The 18,055-nt window shown below is 38.3% G+C and overlaps 1 protein-coding gene across 1 annotated transcript in view; it reads left to right on the forward strand.

Annotated features, from left to right (window-relative positions):
* The window catches only part of LOC117419781 (plexin-A4), a 248,524-nt gene that overhangs the window by 166,931 nt on the left and 63,538 nt on the right, over window positions 1–18,055 (forward strand). The window contains exons 6-10 of the mRNA XM_058985937.1: window positions 1,651–1,774; window positions 7,209–7,362; window positions 10,792–10,891; window positions 11,271–11,385; window positions 17,532–17,732. Coding sequence (XP_058841920.1) covers window positions 1,651–1,774; window positions 7,209–7,362; window positions 10,792–10,891; window positions 11,271–11,385; window positions 17,532–17,732 — 694 coding nt within the window. The remainder of the gene's footprint in view (window positions 1–1,650; window positions 1,775–7,208; window positions 7,363–10,791; window positions 10,892–11,270; window positions 11,386–17,531; window positions 17,733–18,055) is intronic.

The following is an 18,055-nucleotide window of genomic DNA, read 5'->3' on the forward strand; positions in this document are numbered from 1 at the left end:
TTTTAGTATGTCAATGCCACAATAAACTGTCAGTGAAATACAGTATTACGAACCATTAATTCATTAAAAAAAATAAACAACAAAAAAACATGGTATTGAAATAATATTTCATAAACGTTCAGGGAGTATCCATCGTGTATTTATTTATTAAAAATCGTAGTATTATACATACCCCTTCAACATAGCGCTGAAGCAGTACCTCCAAAAAATAGTAGCTGCTACGACCAAATCATAGCCTTTGACATCTCTGCATTATGATTAGGGGTAATAATCATAAAAAACGAAAATGTGCACATCCTTAATACACTGTACATATGTATATAGAGAGAGATCTGTTAAATACATGCCAGTAGCAATCCACAGCGTTCGCTTATTCTGCTAGTATCAATAATTCATGTATCAATATTGTTAACTTAAGGACTGACATGACTATACAGTTATGGGTAATCTATGTTAAACGTAAGGGTTTTTATTAACCATTCCGTGTTGCCAAGACACTGATTCTTCGCGGACACTTGCTGTCCCTCTGGTCCGTCCGTGTTGGTGTTGTCAGAGTCTCTGTCCGAGTTTGAACCTTCTGATTTGGAGGCATATGGCTCGAATTGATACGGGAGACAATCCCTGTTTTCTCTGTCTACATCAGATCCATCACTACATAATTCACATTCTTAAGAGGTGTCTGAAACTGATAAAATTAGGCTACTCTCACTTTCACTGTCGCTGTCATCCATACTGTCAGATGCAAGGAGCCTGAGGTCACAGTCTTCTGGCCCCATACCAGGAAATGGAGATCGCCCTCTGTGTATTTCCGGGTATTATTTGATTCATTGTAGCGAGATTAAACATCCCGCTGGAGTCCCGTCTGCATACACACTGTAAACGTGTGTGTGTGTCAGCATCAGTATGCCCCTAGCCTCTTGATGTTAAGAACAAGTGTCATATAAGCACTTGAATGCTAGTCGAAAATTCCAACACAGACATTATAAATTAACACAACACCAGGGACCTGACCATGGTAAAAGGTAATGTAAATGTTAAGGAAATAGGAAGTTCAGCTGCAGTTTGACCAAATGTTTGTAAAAAAATAATAAAATAATGTTTAAGAATGCTGGAACTGTTATTAAATGCTTACAGTAATTTTAGTATTTTTCACTAGGAGTTTTAAGAGGACTCAAGCCACAAGGGATTGTTAAATAACTATTAAAATGGAGATTATGGCTTTAACAATGAGAAGTGGACTGATTTGAAAGCATTCTTTTGGCTTCTTTATAAATATTATTTTGTAATACTTTGTGGATAGGACCTGTCATCTCTGTGTTTTAGTCTAACCACGCTCTTGTACAGGTATATTTGTCATTTTGATTCCACATCATTGTTTTATGAGCACTGGAAAATAATGGTGACCAATTCATATTGACTCAGATGGGATTTCATAGGAGTAACGTCATGCGTGTTCTTTCTTTGTAGCACATTTTCCAGCTAATTTTGGACACAAATTCATAATGCGTTGATGTGGAACACATAATAACAACAGCTTTTTTTATTGGAATTGGACTTCATTTTCATATGAATTGAGACCCATTATTAAAGCATAACTGATAACATAGATCTGATTATACATGTCTTGCATTTCTTTTCTTGTTTTCACAGATGTACTAGAAAAGAGAACTGCGAGCGCTCCATGGAACCCCGAAGATTTACATCCAATATCAAGCAATGCGTCCGGCTGAGTGTTCACCCAAATAATATTTCTGTGTCACAGTACAGTGTGTTGGTAAGTATGCATGTAATTCCAATTCTGCATTTGTCATTTTCCATATCAAGCTTAGCTAGTAAAGGACCAGACTGGTTGTTGTTTTTTGTGCATTAGTGAGTGACCATGAAAAAAAAGCACTTCTTTTTCATCACTGATGTTGTGTTTTTCTTACTCATTGATCAGGAAGACAACTTCAGTTAAGGAACTTTCCTAGGTAAATTTGAGGAAATTCTTGTTTCCATGGAAACCATTAGGCCTCAGTAAGAGGAGAGGTGGTTTGGGAACATTCAGCTCTGGCATTACCATAGCGGCTGGAATTCAAGCACTTGTGGAACTGATCGACTGTAAACCCAAATGCAACGACCGTGGAGTCTGCCCTAGCATTCTGCAACGTACCCACAACCACGTCTGATAGACCTAGGGCTGACCAGCGGTCCCATTCAGGGGCCAGACCCATAGCTGGAACCTGCCCGGTTCTGGGTGCCAGAGAGCAGGGATGCGGACCAGACCAGGTTCCGTGAGTGGTCCGATCCAAATCTTTGGAAGTCCGGTACACCTTAAGGAAGTCCGGTACAGAGAGTGGACCGGTATATGGCACAAACACTGGGCCAGCAAGCTTTCTTTCTCTCGGTTTTAAAAAGATTGGAACTAGTGCAATGAAGGAAACACTGCATACTGCAATAAAACACTGCATACTCCGAAGACTTAAAGCATTAACTTTTTAAAAAGCTCTACAGTAAAAAAACCAAAAAACACAATACATACAAAGCCAAATTCCACAGAGGCTTTAATCAGAAGTTATGACAGTATACAACACAATAAACAACATGTGAATTCTATATATTGTCATGTAATAAACCAGAGCCTGTGAACATGTCATGTGATCTTTTAAATTCTCTTTCCCATGCGACATGGGACAGTGTTTACCCTCAAGCAATTATCTTTTTAAATGATACAATATTTTAATAAGTTGTTCTCTATCAAGAAAATGAACAGGATAGAAAAACATTCAAAATAGCAGAACATTTAAACAGAAAGCCATAGACTAAGATATTGTCAGCTGTCTAATTTGGTATCCCTGTGTTTCTCACTGTAAATACACCCAATAGCAATCAAGCCCTTTGTGTGTGATAATGAGGCACGGGTAGACACACTGTGCAAGTTTGACATTTCTAGGAGCCCCACTGCCTGAAATGCACAGGGGATACCAAATAATACAACCATAGACTAAGATGTTGTCAGTTGTCTAACTTGGTATCCCTTGTGTTTCTCACTGTAAATACCAATCTTGTGTGTGTACTGTATATAAAATACATATGTAAACAAATATATGTAAACAGTAACGTTATATGTAATACATTATGCATTTTTTATATCATTTACACGACTCATGTCTATTCCAGACATAATAGCACAAACCACAGAGAAACAACATTCGTGAAAACTTGATCATTTACTTTCAACTTTCAAGTTTTGAAATCCCAAAAATATATAAAAAATAGGCTACTTTGAAGTCGGCACAATCGTTTATAAATAGGTAGGTCGCATAGTTAATACATTAAGCATTCATTATTTAAAGATTGTTTTAGCTGTGCATGTCAAAGATGTTTTTAATGAAAACAAACTATAACTGATTATACACATCACAAAGAAATCATGCTGTCCTGTCGAAAAAGTTAGTAAATGATTGCAAAATGCAGCCGACAACTGCTGCGCGTGCACATCACTCGTATTTTACCTCCGCACGAGCAAAAGAAAAATTAGACATGCCTGTGGGACGATCTTATTTTACACATGCGCAATGCGCCAGGGGATACAGATTTCTGAGGGGGTACTGAATTGGTTACAACACCGGCAGTGTCACAGACACGTGAAGCATCTTTTTAGACTGATAAACGGAGTCCTGAGCCATGAATCAGCTCTGGGAGCTTGATCTGGGATTTACGGCAGCGCTGACCACTTCAGTAGAGAAAAACCGGTATGGACCGCTGATATTGATAGTCCAAACCGATTTTTTTTTTTACTCGCCAATGGTCTGTATCGTGTTACAGGGCCGAACTGGATATCGGACCGTTTTTTGCGGTCCAATATGCATCCCTACCAGAGAGTGCCTCTCGTCTGACTAAGTAGATACAGGTGAAGTGGGATCTCCCAGGACTGGCCTTGTACAGCTGGCACAGAGTCGAGAACCAGATTCTCCTGGGTCACCTGGGGGCCACTAGGAGAACTGTCACCTTCTCTAACCGGACCTTTTCCAGAAATGGTGGGAGCAACGGTATCAGGGGGAACGTGTACAGGAGTGCTTTGGGCCACTCGTGGGCTAGGGCGTCGACGCCGAATAGACTGCCTAAGCGGTAGAGGGAGTACCACAGGGGGCAGTGTGTCGTCTCCGCCGAGGCAAAGAGATCAATCTGCGAATTCTTCCCAAATGCGCTCCACCACCTCAGGGTGGAGCCGCCACACTGACGGATGCGCACCTCTCCCTTGAGAGGAGGGCCGCTGCCCAGTTCACCTCTCCAGGAATATGTGTTGCCTGTAGGGACAGCATGTTCCTTTGAGCCCATGTCAAAAGACGGAAGGCAATGCGATGCAACCCCAGGGCCCGTAGGCCACCCTGGTGGTTGACATACGCCACCACTGCTGTGTTTTCCGTCCGGACCAATGTGTTCCCTGCAGCACCAGGAGGAAGTGCTGGAGGGCAAGGAAAACAGCCTGCAACTCCAGCATGTTTATGTGCAGGGACGTCCAGCAGTCCCTGCAAGTCCGGCCATGATCCTCTGACTCCTCTGCCTTCCCAGACCGCCCCCCAACCCAAGTTGGAGGCGTCCGTCGTCACAACTTGACCGCTGTCGTCCAGGGGATCTGCAAGAACATTGCAGCGCATCCCATCGGTGCCGACGTCGAGCTCGATAGCGGTGGCACACTAGCTTCCGAGGCCACCTCGGAGCTAGGTTCCGGTTCAGCAGAGAGCTTGGGCTTGCCTCCTACCTCCATCTCGGTGGGGAAGGAGGTCTCACCCCAGGAGGCTGCTATAGAAAGCGCGTCCTCCTCTGTCAGCTGGGACAACTCTTCCGTTTCACTGTGATTTCCCCTGGGGGAGGGAGGGTACGGTACTTCGGGCGATGGCGGAGCTGGGGCTGCGGCCAGAGCCGCAGGTGCCTGCTGTCTCTACAGGAGCTCCAGGACCTGGGCCATCTGAGCCTTGAGGTCCATTATGTCCCTGGCTTGTCTAGAGAGCTTAACCCGTCTCGCTTGCGGAGATGGGGAGCGGCTATGAGGGGTCGCCACCAGAGCCTATACGCAGGGGATTCCCTGCGAGGGGCTCTGGAATAGCCTGAGGAGGAGGGGCTCTGGGGCTCCAAGGGCCACAGACTGTCCAGCCACAGAGAAATGGCTTCCGTGGAATGACAGTTTTAACCCCTCGGTAGGCGGGACAGAGGATGTCATCCAGGAAGGGGCCTATCGGCAGCTCTGATATAGAGAGCTCAGTGAATACCTACCAATAGGCAGGCATATCCCATAAGTAATGTTTTGGTGGTCGTCTTCGAATTGAAAGGGAACATAGCAGTTACAAAGGAAAACAATCCAAGTAATGCAGCTGTGGCTAAATCAGAGTTTTAAAACCATTGCATACTCCTACATACATGCTCCAGTTCAAAATCAATAAACTCAACCTAATTTACAGACAGAAATGTATCTTGAACGGCTAAGAGTTTAGCTTAATAATGCGTACATTTAATAAAAAGTCCTCTTGCAGGGTTCTTCGTAAATCTGTCAGCATCAAAAGTATAGGTGAAAGGTACTGGGTGCATCATTGTCTTTCTTCTTGACGCAGGGACAGCTATAAACCCGTGCGTAGAAGACCCCATGTACATTGCTTTCCTTTGTCAGGAGATATAACCCAAGGCAGTACAAGGGATTTCAATGGATTTTTTCTGGAAAGTGGGAGTTGTAGAGGCAGGTCCTTGACTTTTTGACATATTCTTTTGAAATGAGTGGTTCTTGCTCATGATTTCTATTAACAAAGAAAATGTGATAGTCTGCAAGTGCTTTCTGTACGATCTTCTTCTTTCTGTGAAAAAAGCAATTTCATTAAAACAAAAAGTGAGGTTATAGCCAGATAAATTGATAAACACTTCAGCCATGCATGATGTCCTTTTCCATTACGACGCTGTATAAAAAATAAAAGCCTGGTTCAGCTCTTCTTCTGTGGAAATAATGCATCCTATATCAGAAATTAAGTGTTGTGACCACTTTAATAAAAGTAAGGCCACCATTTCCAATCAATATGTATATGTTCCTGACCTTTGTCTCCCTTCAGACAAAGCTCAGGAACATATACATGCTTTTTTTCTTATTTAATTTAAACAAGTTTGCATTGAACCGCTACCAAAGCCAAGGGTTTATGGATTATCTCATTGTCCTCATTGAAAACCTTGACTGAAATATTTCAAGGGCATATACACATATATAGCCTGCATATCTTGTTTAGCTCTAAATTTCTAAAAATATAAATTTAAATATCTACGTTCTGTTGCCAGTACTGAACAGGACGATTATCTTATATCATTTTGGGTATTGCTGTTGTGGCCTTTGAAGACAACACATATATAGGAGTCTACTGTGTTTTAAATGTTTGTCATGCTACTACAACTGAGATAGATAGAAAGAGCTTCAGAAATATCACATTATCATCGTCATGAATACATCATCAGTACTGTAGTTATTGAAGACGGAGATCGGTTTACCTGAAATGCAATCTACTACAGCCCATAGTGGATCATCTACTAGGAGATGTTTTTCTCATTTAAAATGTTACTGAACAGGTTGTAAGCTTTTTTATACATATTCCTGTAATATATTTTTCAACATCAAATCAACAGTGCGAAGGTCAGTCTTGAAATCAGGACTTAGTGGATGTGTTGCAGTAAGAATACAAGACTAAAAGGTTAAAATATGCACAAGAACACAGAAATTGGACTATGGAACAATGGTCAGAGGTGCTTTGAACTGTTGATGGATGGACAACGACACCTGTGCCTTCTGCCAGTTCTGTTGTCAATTCAACACTTGTCTTCTTTCTATTCATTAAGGATATTATCTTCAAGTATTGCTCATCCTTGTTAGACAGCTTTTTGGGTCTTCCAGTCCTGGGTTTGTCAATTACAGATGATGTTCCTCTGTACTTGTTGATTATGCTTCGGATACCACACCTTGAAAATCAGATGATGAGAGCTATTTCACTCAATATTTTTCCTTTTTGATGCAAGTCAAGGTTGTTATAATAGTAGAAAACACTAGTGGAGGCTTTGAGTACATTGTTGATGCTCATAATGCATCAGAGTAGAAAAATGCAACATGTCTAAGACTTTTGCACAACAGTGTGTGTGTGTGTGTGTATACATATATATATATATATATATATATAATATTTTTTCCCCCCCATTTGCAGCTAATCTTGGAGGCCCACAATGTTCCTGAGCTCTCAGCAGGTGTAAACTGTACTTTTGAAGACTTGGCGGAGATGGATGGTCTGGTGGTAGGAAATCGCATTACGTGTATTTCACCAGCAGAGAAAGAAGTTCCTCGAATCATTACAGACAAAGGTAAAGAAGACTGCCTGGGATCACACTTATATCAAGACCCCTATTAACTCACATGCCACAGCATTGGACAAACCACTCAGGGTCTCTCCCATGAGTAGCATTTAGTTTACACCACTGACAGACAGAGCAGTTTACCTGTTTGCTAATTGAAACGTTAAGCTCTGTTATTAAGGCTTTTAGTATGCCGTCTTCAGGTCCTGAGAGCTATTGGATTTTGAAGAAATACAATTATAGAGTATCTTGGGCTCTGTATAAGACCTATGAACATGGTTTCACATGCAGAAATATTGCTGTTATGTAAATGAAAGTAGTTCATCAATAACTTTAAACACTAAACCATATGTTGAGCGGTAAAACTGCTGGAAACTAAACCATGATGCCAAATGTTTTTTCTACTGTTTTTGTCATTTGCACTTCAGTGAATAAAGGTGATATGGTTAACCTTAGGTTTGCTACAACATGATTCATTGGGCCAATTGGATGGAAATAAACTTGTAATAGGGGCCTCACAAAAAAAAAAATGTAACCCTGGCTAAATAAAACATTTAAAAATATATATATATATATTATTGCACACGGTATGGCTTGCAGTTAGTAATTGAAGCATGCAGTTGACAGTACTGATTTTATGAGAATACCCGGTTGAGTGAAGTGTACCATTGATTGACAGCATTGATTCATGAAGATAATCCACTTGATGATACTGACTGCTTAACCCACAAGTAGAAAATGCAAGAGTTGGGTTCGGTGTCAAAAAGTTGATTACCCTCACCCCACCCAAAGAAAAACAAAACAGTTGTATGTTTGGATTACAAAGGAGGTAATATAAATAGTTATACAGTATACCCCCCCAAAAAATCAAAAATAAATAAAATGTGCATAAATACTAATATTCATGTAGACTGAATCATGCTTTTACTGATACAATGTGGATATATTCTTCAATATAAGACACAAACTATTTAATTCGTTATCTTGGGGTTTTCTTTCTATAAAGTTACTTAGTCTGGAACGTGCTCAACACAATGCAGTATGTGAAGCAATCAAAAGGAAAAATGTTGTATTATTCCAGGTGAGCATGAACTAGTAAATATATTTAAATATGAAACATTTAACAAGCTGAGACCAAGGATACTTAAAAAAAAAAAAAAAAAGAATAATCAAAAGAAAATAATCAAATAATATATGTGATATATGTAAAGGAATGTACTGATTCATAGAATATACTTAAGACCTGATTTCCATTACTGTGCATGGAGAGAAGGTTCTTTTACCATTCCCTTTCTCTTTTGATTTAAAATGTTGACAGGGGGTGTCAGGTGGAGTATGGAGTAGTGCAGGCACCACAGAACACTGCTGAAACTAGGCCTCAGGACCCTCAATGGGCAATGCCCAGCAGAAACAGATTATTAGTTTGGTCATTAGCAGCCAGTTTGAAAATACTGCAGTCTGATGTTTAATGCACCAGAGATTCTATTACTTCCAACTGTTTTCTGTGTCTGTAAAACTGTTTCCCTAATGAGATCATGGATTCCCAAAATAATCAGTTGAATTTCAGCTTTGTTGCTCTGACAGAGTTCCTGCACAGTTACTTCGCCATTTCACAATATCATTAGCACCTCCGTTCATGTACTGTAGTAGATCTGATATATCGTGGGAGGAGGGGTTTCCTTCCACATCTCTGTGTCATTAAGTAAAGCATGCTTAGCAAGAGTTGCCAAAAGGAATGGGCACAGATGGGCATGCCAAGGCAGTACTCAGTCAGACTAATTTAGATGGATTAGTTGTCAGGTAAAGTTTACTTTGATTGATTAATGAGTCCTTAAGATAAAAAGGAGAGCATAATTCTCATTATGTAGCATGGTCTGGGTGACTCTTTTGCATTAAACATGAGCCTCTTCATTAGCTCAAACAATAGAACTTGGTAGCTGCATGTTTTCACTTCATTGGCTATTTGTTTCAATCTCTTATATCAAAGGGCTTTAAAGGGTCTTTGGAGACCTTGTCATCTGTTCCGATTTGCAGAAATAACTGTTATTTCAGTGTTAATGCATCTGAGTACATCTTAAGAAAAGGCACTCACAGTACATGTTTTCAAAACAATCTCCCCATTCTCACAATCTCGCGAGGGGAAGCATGAATGTACTTTAAAGTTGTTGCTTTTAAGTTCTATTCTAGTATGGATATAAAGCATGTTAATGTGACTCTTCTCGTCATTTGATTTGGTTTTCAGTATTTAAAAATATGTGTTACCTGGATCCAGAGTTGTCTCTAATCATTTTTTATTATTTTTATTTTGTCCAGATACAAGGCATGTACTGTTTAGTTTTTAAGTATATTCTATTGCTGTTGGCCATCTTAGATTAGCTCAATGGTAACATAAAATAAAAGTTAAAAGCAACTAGTCCTAATAGCATCTCCAAAGACTTTGCACTGGCCAAAATGGAGGTCTTGGCTTTGATTTATTTAATCTTGTGACCAAACCAGGATGAAAAACACATAAATTACAAGACACATTTAGAGTTGTATTTTAACTTTTGTCTGTTTTTTGGACCTGTGTAATTAATGAGACCACATCACATGCGTTTAATGGAGTGTTACTCATTGTAGTGTAGGTCGTCAGCTTGCTTTGATCATATCCCATTGCCTTGGAAAGATAATACAAAAATTAATTACAGTGCATAGTTTGGCAAAGACTGATACAATTAAGTACACCTAAGCCTTTGACATTTCAAGAGATAGGTAAAAAGCAAGCGTACATTCAATCAAACAATATATTCCATAGGCATAACTGCAAAATTTGCCAAAGCTTCAATCTGTTATTTGTTTTACATCTTGTATAGAATCTTGATAACGAGACACACTATCCTATACAGTTTAATGATCTATGAAAGGTTTATATTTTCGTGCAAAACATATATAAATGAGGAAGGCTTTAGCTTACGAAATGCCTCCCATTTGGATTTTATTCTGAGATATTTGTTGCTTGTTTAAGACCCTGCAAGGTAATGGAATGCAGAGGTTCTAACTTTTGGTGCATTGAGTTATTTCGAAAGCCTATTTTTTTGTTTTAAAAAATGACTGCAGTAACAACAGTTTTCAGGTGTCTGTAAATTACATTTCCCCCGGTGTGGAGTATCTTCATTTTTTAGGTAACTCCTCAGTCTGAGGATCAGAATTTACTATTTTGTATTCTTTTCCTACAGCGTAGCTTGCGGATTTCCACAGTTCTTGCCTCACAGTCTCTCTCTAATTGGTAAACAACCCCAGGGCATTTGGAGGGGAAACAAGAACTCATCTCAACAGTATATTACTCACCATAACAATATACACTGTATGATTTTGTGCAATGTGTGTATGCAAGAAATGACTTTGTGTCAAAACAGATGAAGAGATTCCTCAATGTGTGTATAATTTGTTTTTTCACAGGAGATCATCAGATTGTTCAGCTGTACCTGAAGTCCAAGGAAACTGGGCTGGCATTTGCCAACACAAGTTTTGTCTTCTACAACTGTAGTGTTCATAATTCGTAAGTTTTTCAAGTTATATATTCTAGTATAAGAAAATAACATACATTCATATTAATGATAAAGTAGTATTTACCTAATAGAATTAAAGCACTGCAGTCTTCTTTCTATGGGTTATATCATCACTCGCAGCATGTAAACACCTCGGTTTGTTCCCTTCTACTTGGTCCGATACTCATACACAGACATTCACAGTCCTGTAACACTATAATGTAACCCAAGTGTGCTGCGCACGTTATATTGAACGTACAATTCATATATAACATGCAGAAATGATCCCCAGATTTGTATAAGGGTGAATGTTATATTCTGGAAATGACAGCATTACATTGTCTGAATATGAATAAATGTTGTGTGTTTGTTTATTTCATTGTCTGCCAGGTGCCTGTCTTGTGTTAACAGCCCCTATCAGTGCCTCTGGTGTAAATACCGGCATCTGTGCACCCATGACCCACGTGCTTGCTCTTTTCAGGAGGGGAGGGTCAAGCAGTCAGAGGTAAGATCATTGCTTCCCATTAGAGTTCATCTATAGATGAAGCTGCCAGCCAGGAAAATGTTTGCATTTGCAAATGGATTCATAATAGGCCATTAATATTGAAAACACAATTTAAAAACAAATAAAAAAAATTATGCTACAGAAATTAAACAGCCTTTATTATTTAACTTAATTCTGTCATTATATTAAATTAATTTTACACCTGCAGTTTTATACTATTTCAACCAAGAATGCACTAATCTTCTTTGTATTAATAAGGCCTGGAAGATAGGAGCCTGGTTCAAAAGGCTACATGAAATCAGGAAACACCAGGCTCTGTTGTAATCCTAGTTTTTTTTTACTGACTATCACTTTAAGGTAGGAGAAATGATAACACAAACCTCAAAAGGGTTTGTATAAAGTCAAATCAAACATTCTATCACATGTTTAAGCACACAGGAATGCTTTATTTAGGGGAGCTTGGGTTACTGGAAATGAGCCATACAATTCAGTAATCAAAGAGTTTTCTATAAAAAAAAGGCTAATGCACTAAACAAACAATGAATGTAGAAATTGGGAAGAAACAAAGTAAATAAGAACTTGAAAACCCTATATCTGCCCGATTTTCTTCTGGTTTAGGTCTGGATTTAATATTTCATCTCCCGGCACTTTCTCTCCGAGGTTTATTCACTGGCTGGGAAGCTGTGAAACTAATGAATCGATGTTTCCTCTCTTTGTGTCTAGCTTATTCTACCCCAAGGCTCTGAGTTAATTTACAGTCCTATACAGGAACCCTGGATTTCCTGTGCTCGGTGATTCACGGAGTGTATGTGTAAAAAAAAAAAAATGGAAGTCTAAGGGGGGAAACTGCATGTTTTTTTTTCCTTGCATTACTACTGGCAATGGTATGTGTGTTGATGACTGAGTTTGATCAAATTGGCTAATGGAAAATATACTGTACTGCAGGTTACCTTTCAAAGTTTAAACTGGAAAACCAAAATAAATGGTTTTGAAAACCTTTACATGTTTTTAAAAAAAAAAATTATTTCAGGTTTAAAGTTATTTGTAAAATGGCATCACCCATATAATGTTTACAACTGTAGCCCATTAATGGTCTCTGCATCTATAGGAGGCTGTGTGGTCCAGTGGTTAAAGTAAAGGGCTTGTAACCAGGAGGTCCCCGGTTCAAATCCCACCTCAGCCACTGAATCACTGTATGACCCTGAGTAAGTCACTTAACCTCCTTGTGCTCCGTCTTTCGGGTGAGACGTAATTGTAAGTAACTCTGCAGCTGATGCATAGTTCACACACCCTAGTCTCTGTAAGTCGCCTTGGATAAAGGCATCTGCTAAATAAACAAATAATAATAATAATAATAATAATAATAATAATAATAATAAATATTACCACCACTTACAAACCTTAATTTCTCCTGTTTGATTGGTCTATCACCGTCCTTAATAGAGAGTAATGTCACTTTACAAACTAGTACCAGCTGGTATCAGTACTATTTTAAAAATAAATAAATAATTATGCAGTCATGTGGCAATCCCTGTAATTTTGTACAATGGTATGCTGCTTGTATAATTATAGTGACAGATGTTTTTTTTTTTTTTTTTTAACATACGGTATATGGCATTCAGCTATTAAATAACCAAGTGCAGTACGCTCTTGCTGTAATGAACCTGTTGTGGTCCTAGCCTATTGTTTGTTATATTGAGGGGTTCGTTATAGCAAAAGGACAATCAAAATGAGCAATACTGTTGGAGTAAGTTAATGAGATGATATTGTGAATAAAAGAAGAATTACATGTACCTGTTTGTTTTGTTTATGCAGTATTCTGCCTTTACTTTATCCAATTCGTTAAAGAATTAAAATGCAGTACAAAAAGCTAAAATCCCGAATTGAAGCTAAACTTTTATTCTAAACCAATCTAACATGAATCGTTTCAAAGTACGTTATAGCCAAAGGTTTGTTATAATGAAGGGCGTTATAGCGAGGTTGTACTGTATTCTGATAAGTTATCATGAAGGCTCAGCAGGTTGTTGTTCTGTGTGGTGGTAGGATCATTATTTGTAATGTTTTTATAATTTAGGCTTTAGGCGGAGTTTAACTGAACCTGAACACTGCTTCCCCTGTAACTGAAAAAGTGCAAAACAGGAGATTGACTGATCGATTTTCTGAACTGGCTTTGCTTATTGGGGCGTTTTTAATTGACATATCTAATTAGCACACAGGGATATAGCGATTGAACCTAGGGATAATAATGAGTTTATTGTTCATTTAAATGCAGTGCCAGAGCCGGTGTTTACCTTTAGTGTGAAGAAATTGGCGTCAAATCTCCTTGCCTGCTGATTGGAATGGGGGGCACCACTTTGCAGGAGCTGAACATGTAACAACTGCAGTCAGAAATGATTCCTTGATTAGCACCCACAAGGTTTTCAGTGTGTTGTGATATGCACTATAGATGACCTTACCTTAAAAAACAGCTATTAGATGATTGTAATTATCAGTTACTCTTGAAAGGACAACATTTGCAGTTTTTGGCAGATCTAGTTTTTTTTTTTCTGTTTTCTGTATCAGTGCTAATTATCGAACACACTTCCCACCAGAACTGTTGGAAAAAGAAAGCAATCAGGAGGGCAAATTAATGATAAACTGTAATAATAATTTGATTTGATTTAGTGTAACCCTTCTGAGACAGTGTCAGTTCATTTACAGTAAACATGCATAATTGAAGTTAAGACTCATTTTAATTGTTTATGTGTTACAGGTTGGAGACAGAATCAGATGTAACTAATTCAGTAATCATTGGAACAGGTTTCTGTGATGTTTAAAGAGAAACTGGGTTTCAGTATGAAATATCACATAAAAAAAATAATAGATTTTAAATATTTGCGGTAGCCTCTAAAGCAAACCGTTAAAAACCCAAACACCAAAGTCAGCTGAGGACAGAGAAAAATTCAACAGAGAATATGAAAGAACACTGCATGGAAAACCATTTCCATGGAAGTGTGGCAGAAATTTCTAGAACACGGGACTCACTTTTCAGCAGTAAACATGTACCTATACCTTTACAATTTGATTATTCTTATTTAACTATATATTATTAAAAACAAATGTATATGTTACTGTAAGATTCAAGCTGCTTTCCAGCCCATATCCTGTGGAGTGGATATCATCTTGCATAGTACAGCACCAGTATACAATATCTTTATATAATAATTCTGATATATCACACCCATACCAAGGTGCACTTTAAGTGGTGTTTTAATGTTGCTAGCATCTAATGTGAGAAGATATATTGATTTCTATATCATTATGAAGCAGGGGGTTCCATTGTATAATGCTTTGACACAGTAAGTAAGTAGACAAATGTTTTTTTTTTCTTTTTGGCCCAGAGGTGAGAGTGGTGTGGTGTTACATCCTCTGCCACAACAAACAAGTGAAAGTCACTGGCAGTCTGTAAGCAGAGTGCCTTTTCCCTTACTCATTTTAGCTTGAAGAAAACTCTTGACAGAACCTCCTACAGAGTTTCTACAAGGTATCAGTTTTAGCAGCTGTGGGCATATGAACCCCCCCCCTAAAAAAAAACAAACAGATTTGTGTTTCAGCACAAAACCAAAATGCTATTGCCTGTAGCAAAGCATAACATTAAAGAGGAGCAACCCCAAATGTACCTTTTGATAAGTGCTTGTGGTTTCTCAGAGTGCTGTGGTGTGTTTTGATGATTCACCTTGACTCAAGAAGATGGTTACAAGATGTCTCGCTTACTGTCTGGGTGCTTTTTTTATCCAAATCCCATTTATGTATTTTGTGCTGCATATCATGCATCGTTGGGTTGTCTAAACAGAGGCTGGCAGTATAACAACAGAGTTTTTATCATGGAAGGAAATTGTTCTTTCCTTCTCTGGTGGTCTAAGAGATGGCAAAAAAGGTGAGTGGACACAGGACCAGCAGAGAGCTAACTTTTTGCTCTGGTAGTTCAAGCTCCGTTAAAAGTAATTCAGTGAGTTCCAGGGATTTCTACATACCTTTTGTGAGCTACTGACAAGAATATCCTGACCTGGCCTTGCATATTAAGACTGATAGAGGAAGGACCTAGATGAAGAATTCCGTTTTTGAAGAACAGAACATTGGCAATTCAGCCCACATGATTTTATGGAAATCTCAGCCTGAACAAGGCATTTGTCCTTCTCAATAAAGATATGGTTGTTGTGATTTAACTCAGCATAATGTCATTGCAGAGAAGAAATTCACAGAATCAGACAAGCTGCAAATACTTTGCTTTGCTGGATAATGGACAGTTGAATATTCACCAGCATAGGTGAAAAGTTGATTAAAAACGTATTGTAATCCCCTCAAAACTATCTTGGAAAAATGATATTAAGAACTGTATACGATACATTTTTCCTATATTGTAAAACTGTTTGTTGTGTAGAAATTAAAATCTCTGGCCATGGAAACCTTTCCTTGTATTATTTATTGTTAGTCTTGTGGCTAATTTTGTATTGGGACGGAACAATAGTAAAACAATGTCCCCCCTGAGCATGCACAATAAATGTATGGATCTCTGCCATTTTCTCAACATGGGTCCCCTTCTCAGGCTGGAACTGTCCAGACAGCAGGGTATCAGTGCACTAACACAATAGCTGACTGCTGTAGTGTGCTGTTTGGATATTGTATCTCTTGGCAAGATGCCTCACTATGACAGTTGTTTTGCGGCAAAGGGTACTATCCCTATAACGACTTAATAACCTGGTTTGAAAAAATAACTCTTGCAGAACACACACCTCAGAAGAAACCTAAAGCCTGCCAGCCCTCATTTATTCCGTTTTTATATTTGGAGTTAATAACTCTTAACATAAAACCGCCAGCCACTATCAATAAATTGCCAGAAATTATACATGCAAAGGGGTGGAGGCATGTTTCCATATTTAAGTAAGCTTAGAACAAAAACCTTATTTACATTATATCAACATAATGGTTGCTGACATAAGTATGTTTGACCTCGCAACACCTTGAGTTCTTATGGAGGCATTGTGAATGTGTCAGGACATATATATTTATAAGGGCTGAATCTTATCAACCTGTTTGGCTTTATAGTCTAATAACTTGTATCTTTTATATTTATCTGCAACCTCTTTATTATTGCTCTTAAATATTGCAGTCTATGCATATATTAAAGAGGAGGGAAAAGTACCAGTTCCTTAGAACTTATAACAGGAGGGGAATGTTTGGTTCATTTTGAAATACTACAGTATAATGTTCCATGCTGTAGAATCCTACACCATACTTCACTGCTGATAGTGTTCGTATGAATGTGTTCTTTCATTGCAGATATTTTACTGGTTATAATGATGTGCATGTAATAATAAAGGCAGTTCTATTAGAACTGAATAGGAATCTGGATCAAAGGTAAAGCAGCTTTACTTCAGGGCTGAAACTGGGAGATTCATGACAGGGGCTGAGTGGATAACAGTCTGAATGAACAGATCTCCAAGGCAAGGTTTTCATTATTTCCACAGGGGGATCTTTCAGATTTGATTTCTCCTTCTGGACCAGAGTTGAACCCAGGTCCTAGATTTAAAAGCCCCCAAACATAAATCCCTTCTATTACCTAGTCTCTAAAGGGACAGGTTCTTTAATGTTCAATTCAAATGAAAATGATGTCAATCTGATAAAGCAATTATCTGTAATGACTTTTTTATATGCAAACACAAGCCCTTATTCAAAGTAACACAATCAAATCAAGTTAATGAACTTCAAACAAGTGTTATCATAAATGTAACAATGCAGAAGGAATTGTTGGTCTAATTCCTATTCTGAGAAACAAAACATATCTATGCTTTCCTCCACTTTGTCTCTGCTGTATGTTATACATGCTGTGAACATTTCTTACATGGAAGCAAAAAATTCTGATGTTAAGGTAGTTGATTATTCCTCAAACTAAATAAACACTGCTTTTTACAGGCCTACTGTCTGGCTACTCATTATTATTTTTCTTGTTTGTAGTTAACTTGCTTGAACACATGACACAAAATCTGTCTATCAATTAAATATATACAGTATTTTAAGTATGGTCACATTTAATGCATTTGAGTGTGAGTGTAAAAATGACTAATTCACAATGAGGTTTTAACATGAATGTAATTCTTATGTCTCAGGAATGCCCACAGCTGCTTCCTGCAGATAAGATCCTTGTCCCTGTTGAAGTGGTGAAGCCTGTCACCCTGAGAGCTAAGAATCTACCCCAGCCTCAGTCTGGTCAGCGAGGGTACGAATGTGTCCTCAACATCCAGGGAGTGGAGAAGAGGGTCCCTGCCTTACGCTTCAATAGCTCCAGTGTCCAATGCCAGAACACCTCTGTAAGTTAAAGCATTGATGCTTCTTCATAAAATGCATTATGTCGAGAGACAAATGACAACGATATTTAAAACTTCTGTACAAAGGGTATATTTCCTCAATTTTTATAGATTACTCAAAAATAGATTACTATTCTTGCTTCACATTATCATGAGAGACATATTTTCTGGTGTGTTGTAGACAAGTCTAATAGAATATCTTATATAGAACTAAAATTGAGCATTTTCAGGTTTTTCTAGGGGCACCCCTGTATTTTTTTTCTAAGCAAATAATGTACTTCCTATTAAACTATTAGGAAACTAAATGTAGAAAAAGTGTTTTATGT

The sequence above is a fragment of the Acipenser ruthenus genome, chromosome 14 (assembly GCF_902713425.1).
Source record: "Acipenser ruthenus chromosome 14, fAciRut3.2 maternal haplotype, whole genome shotgun sequence".
Classification (NCBI taxonomy): domain Eukaryota; kingdom Metazoa; phylum Chordata; class Actinopteri; order Acipenseriformes; family Acipenseridae; genus Acipenser; species Acipenser ruthenus.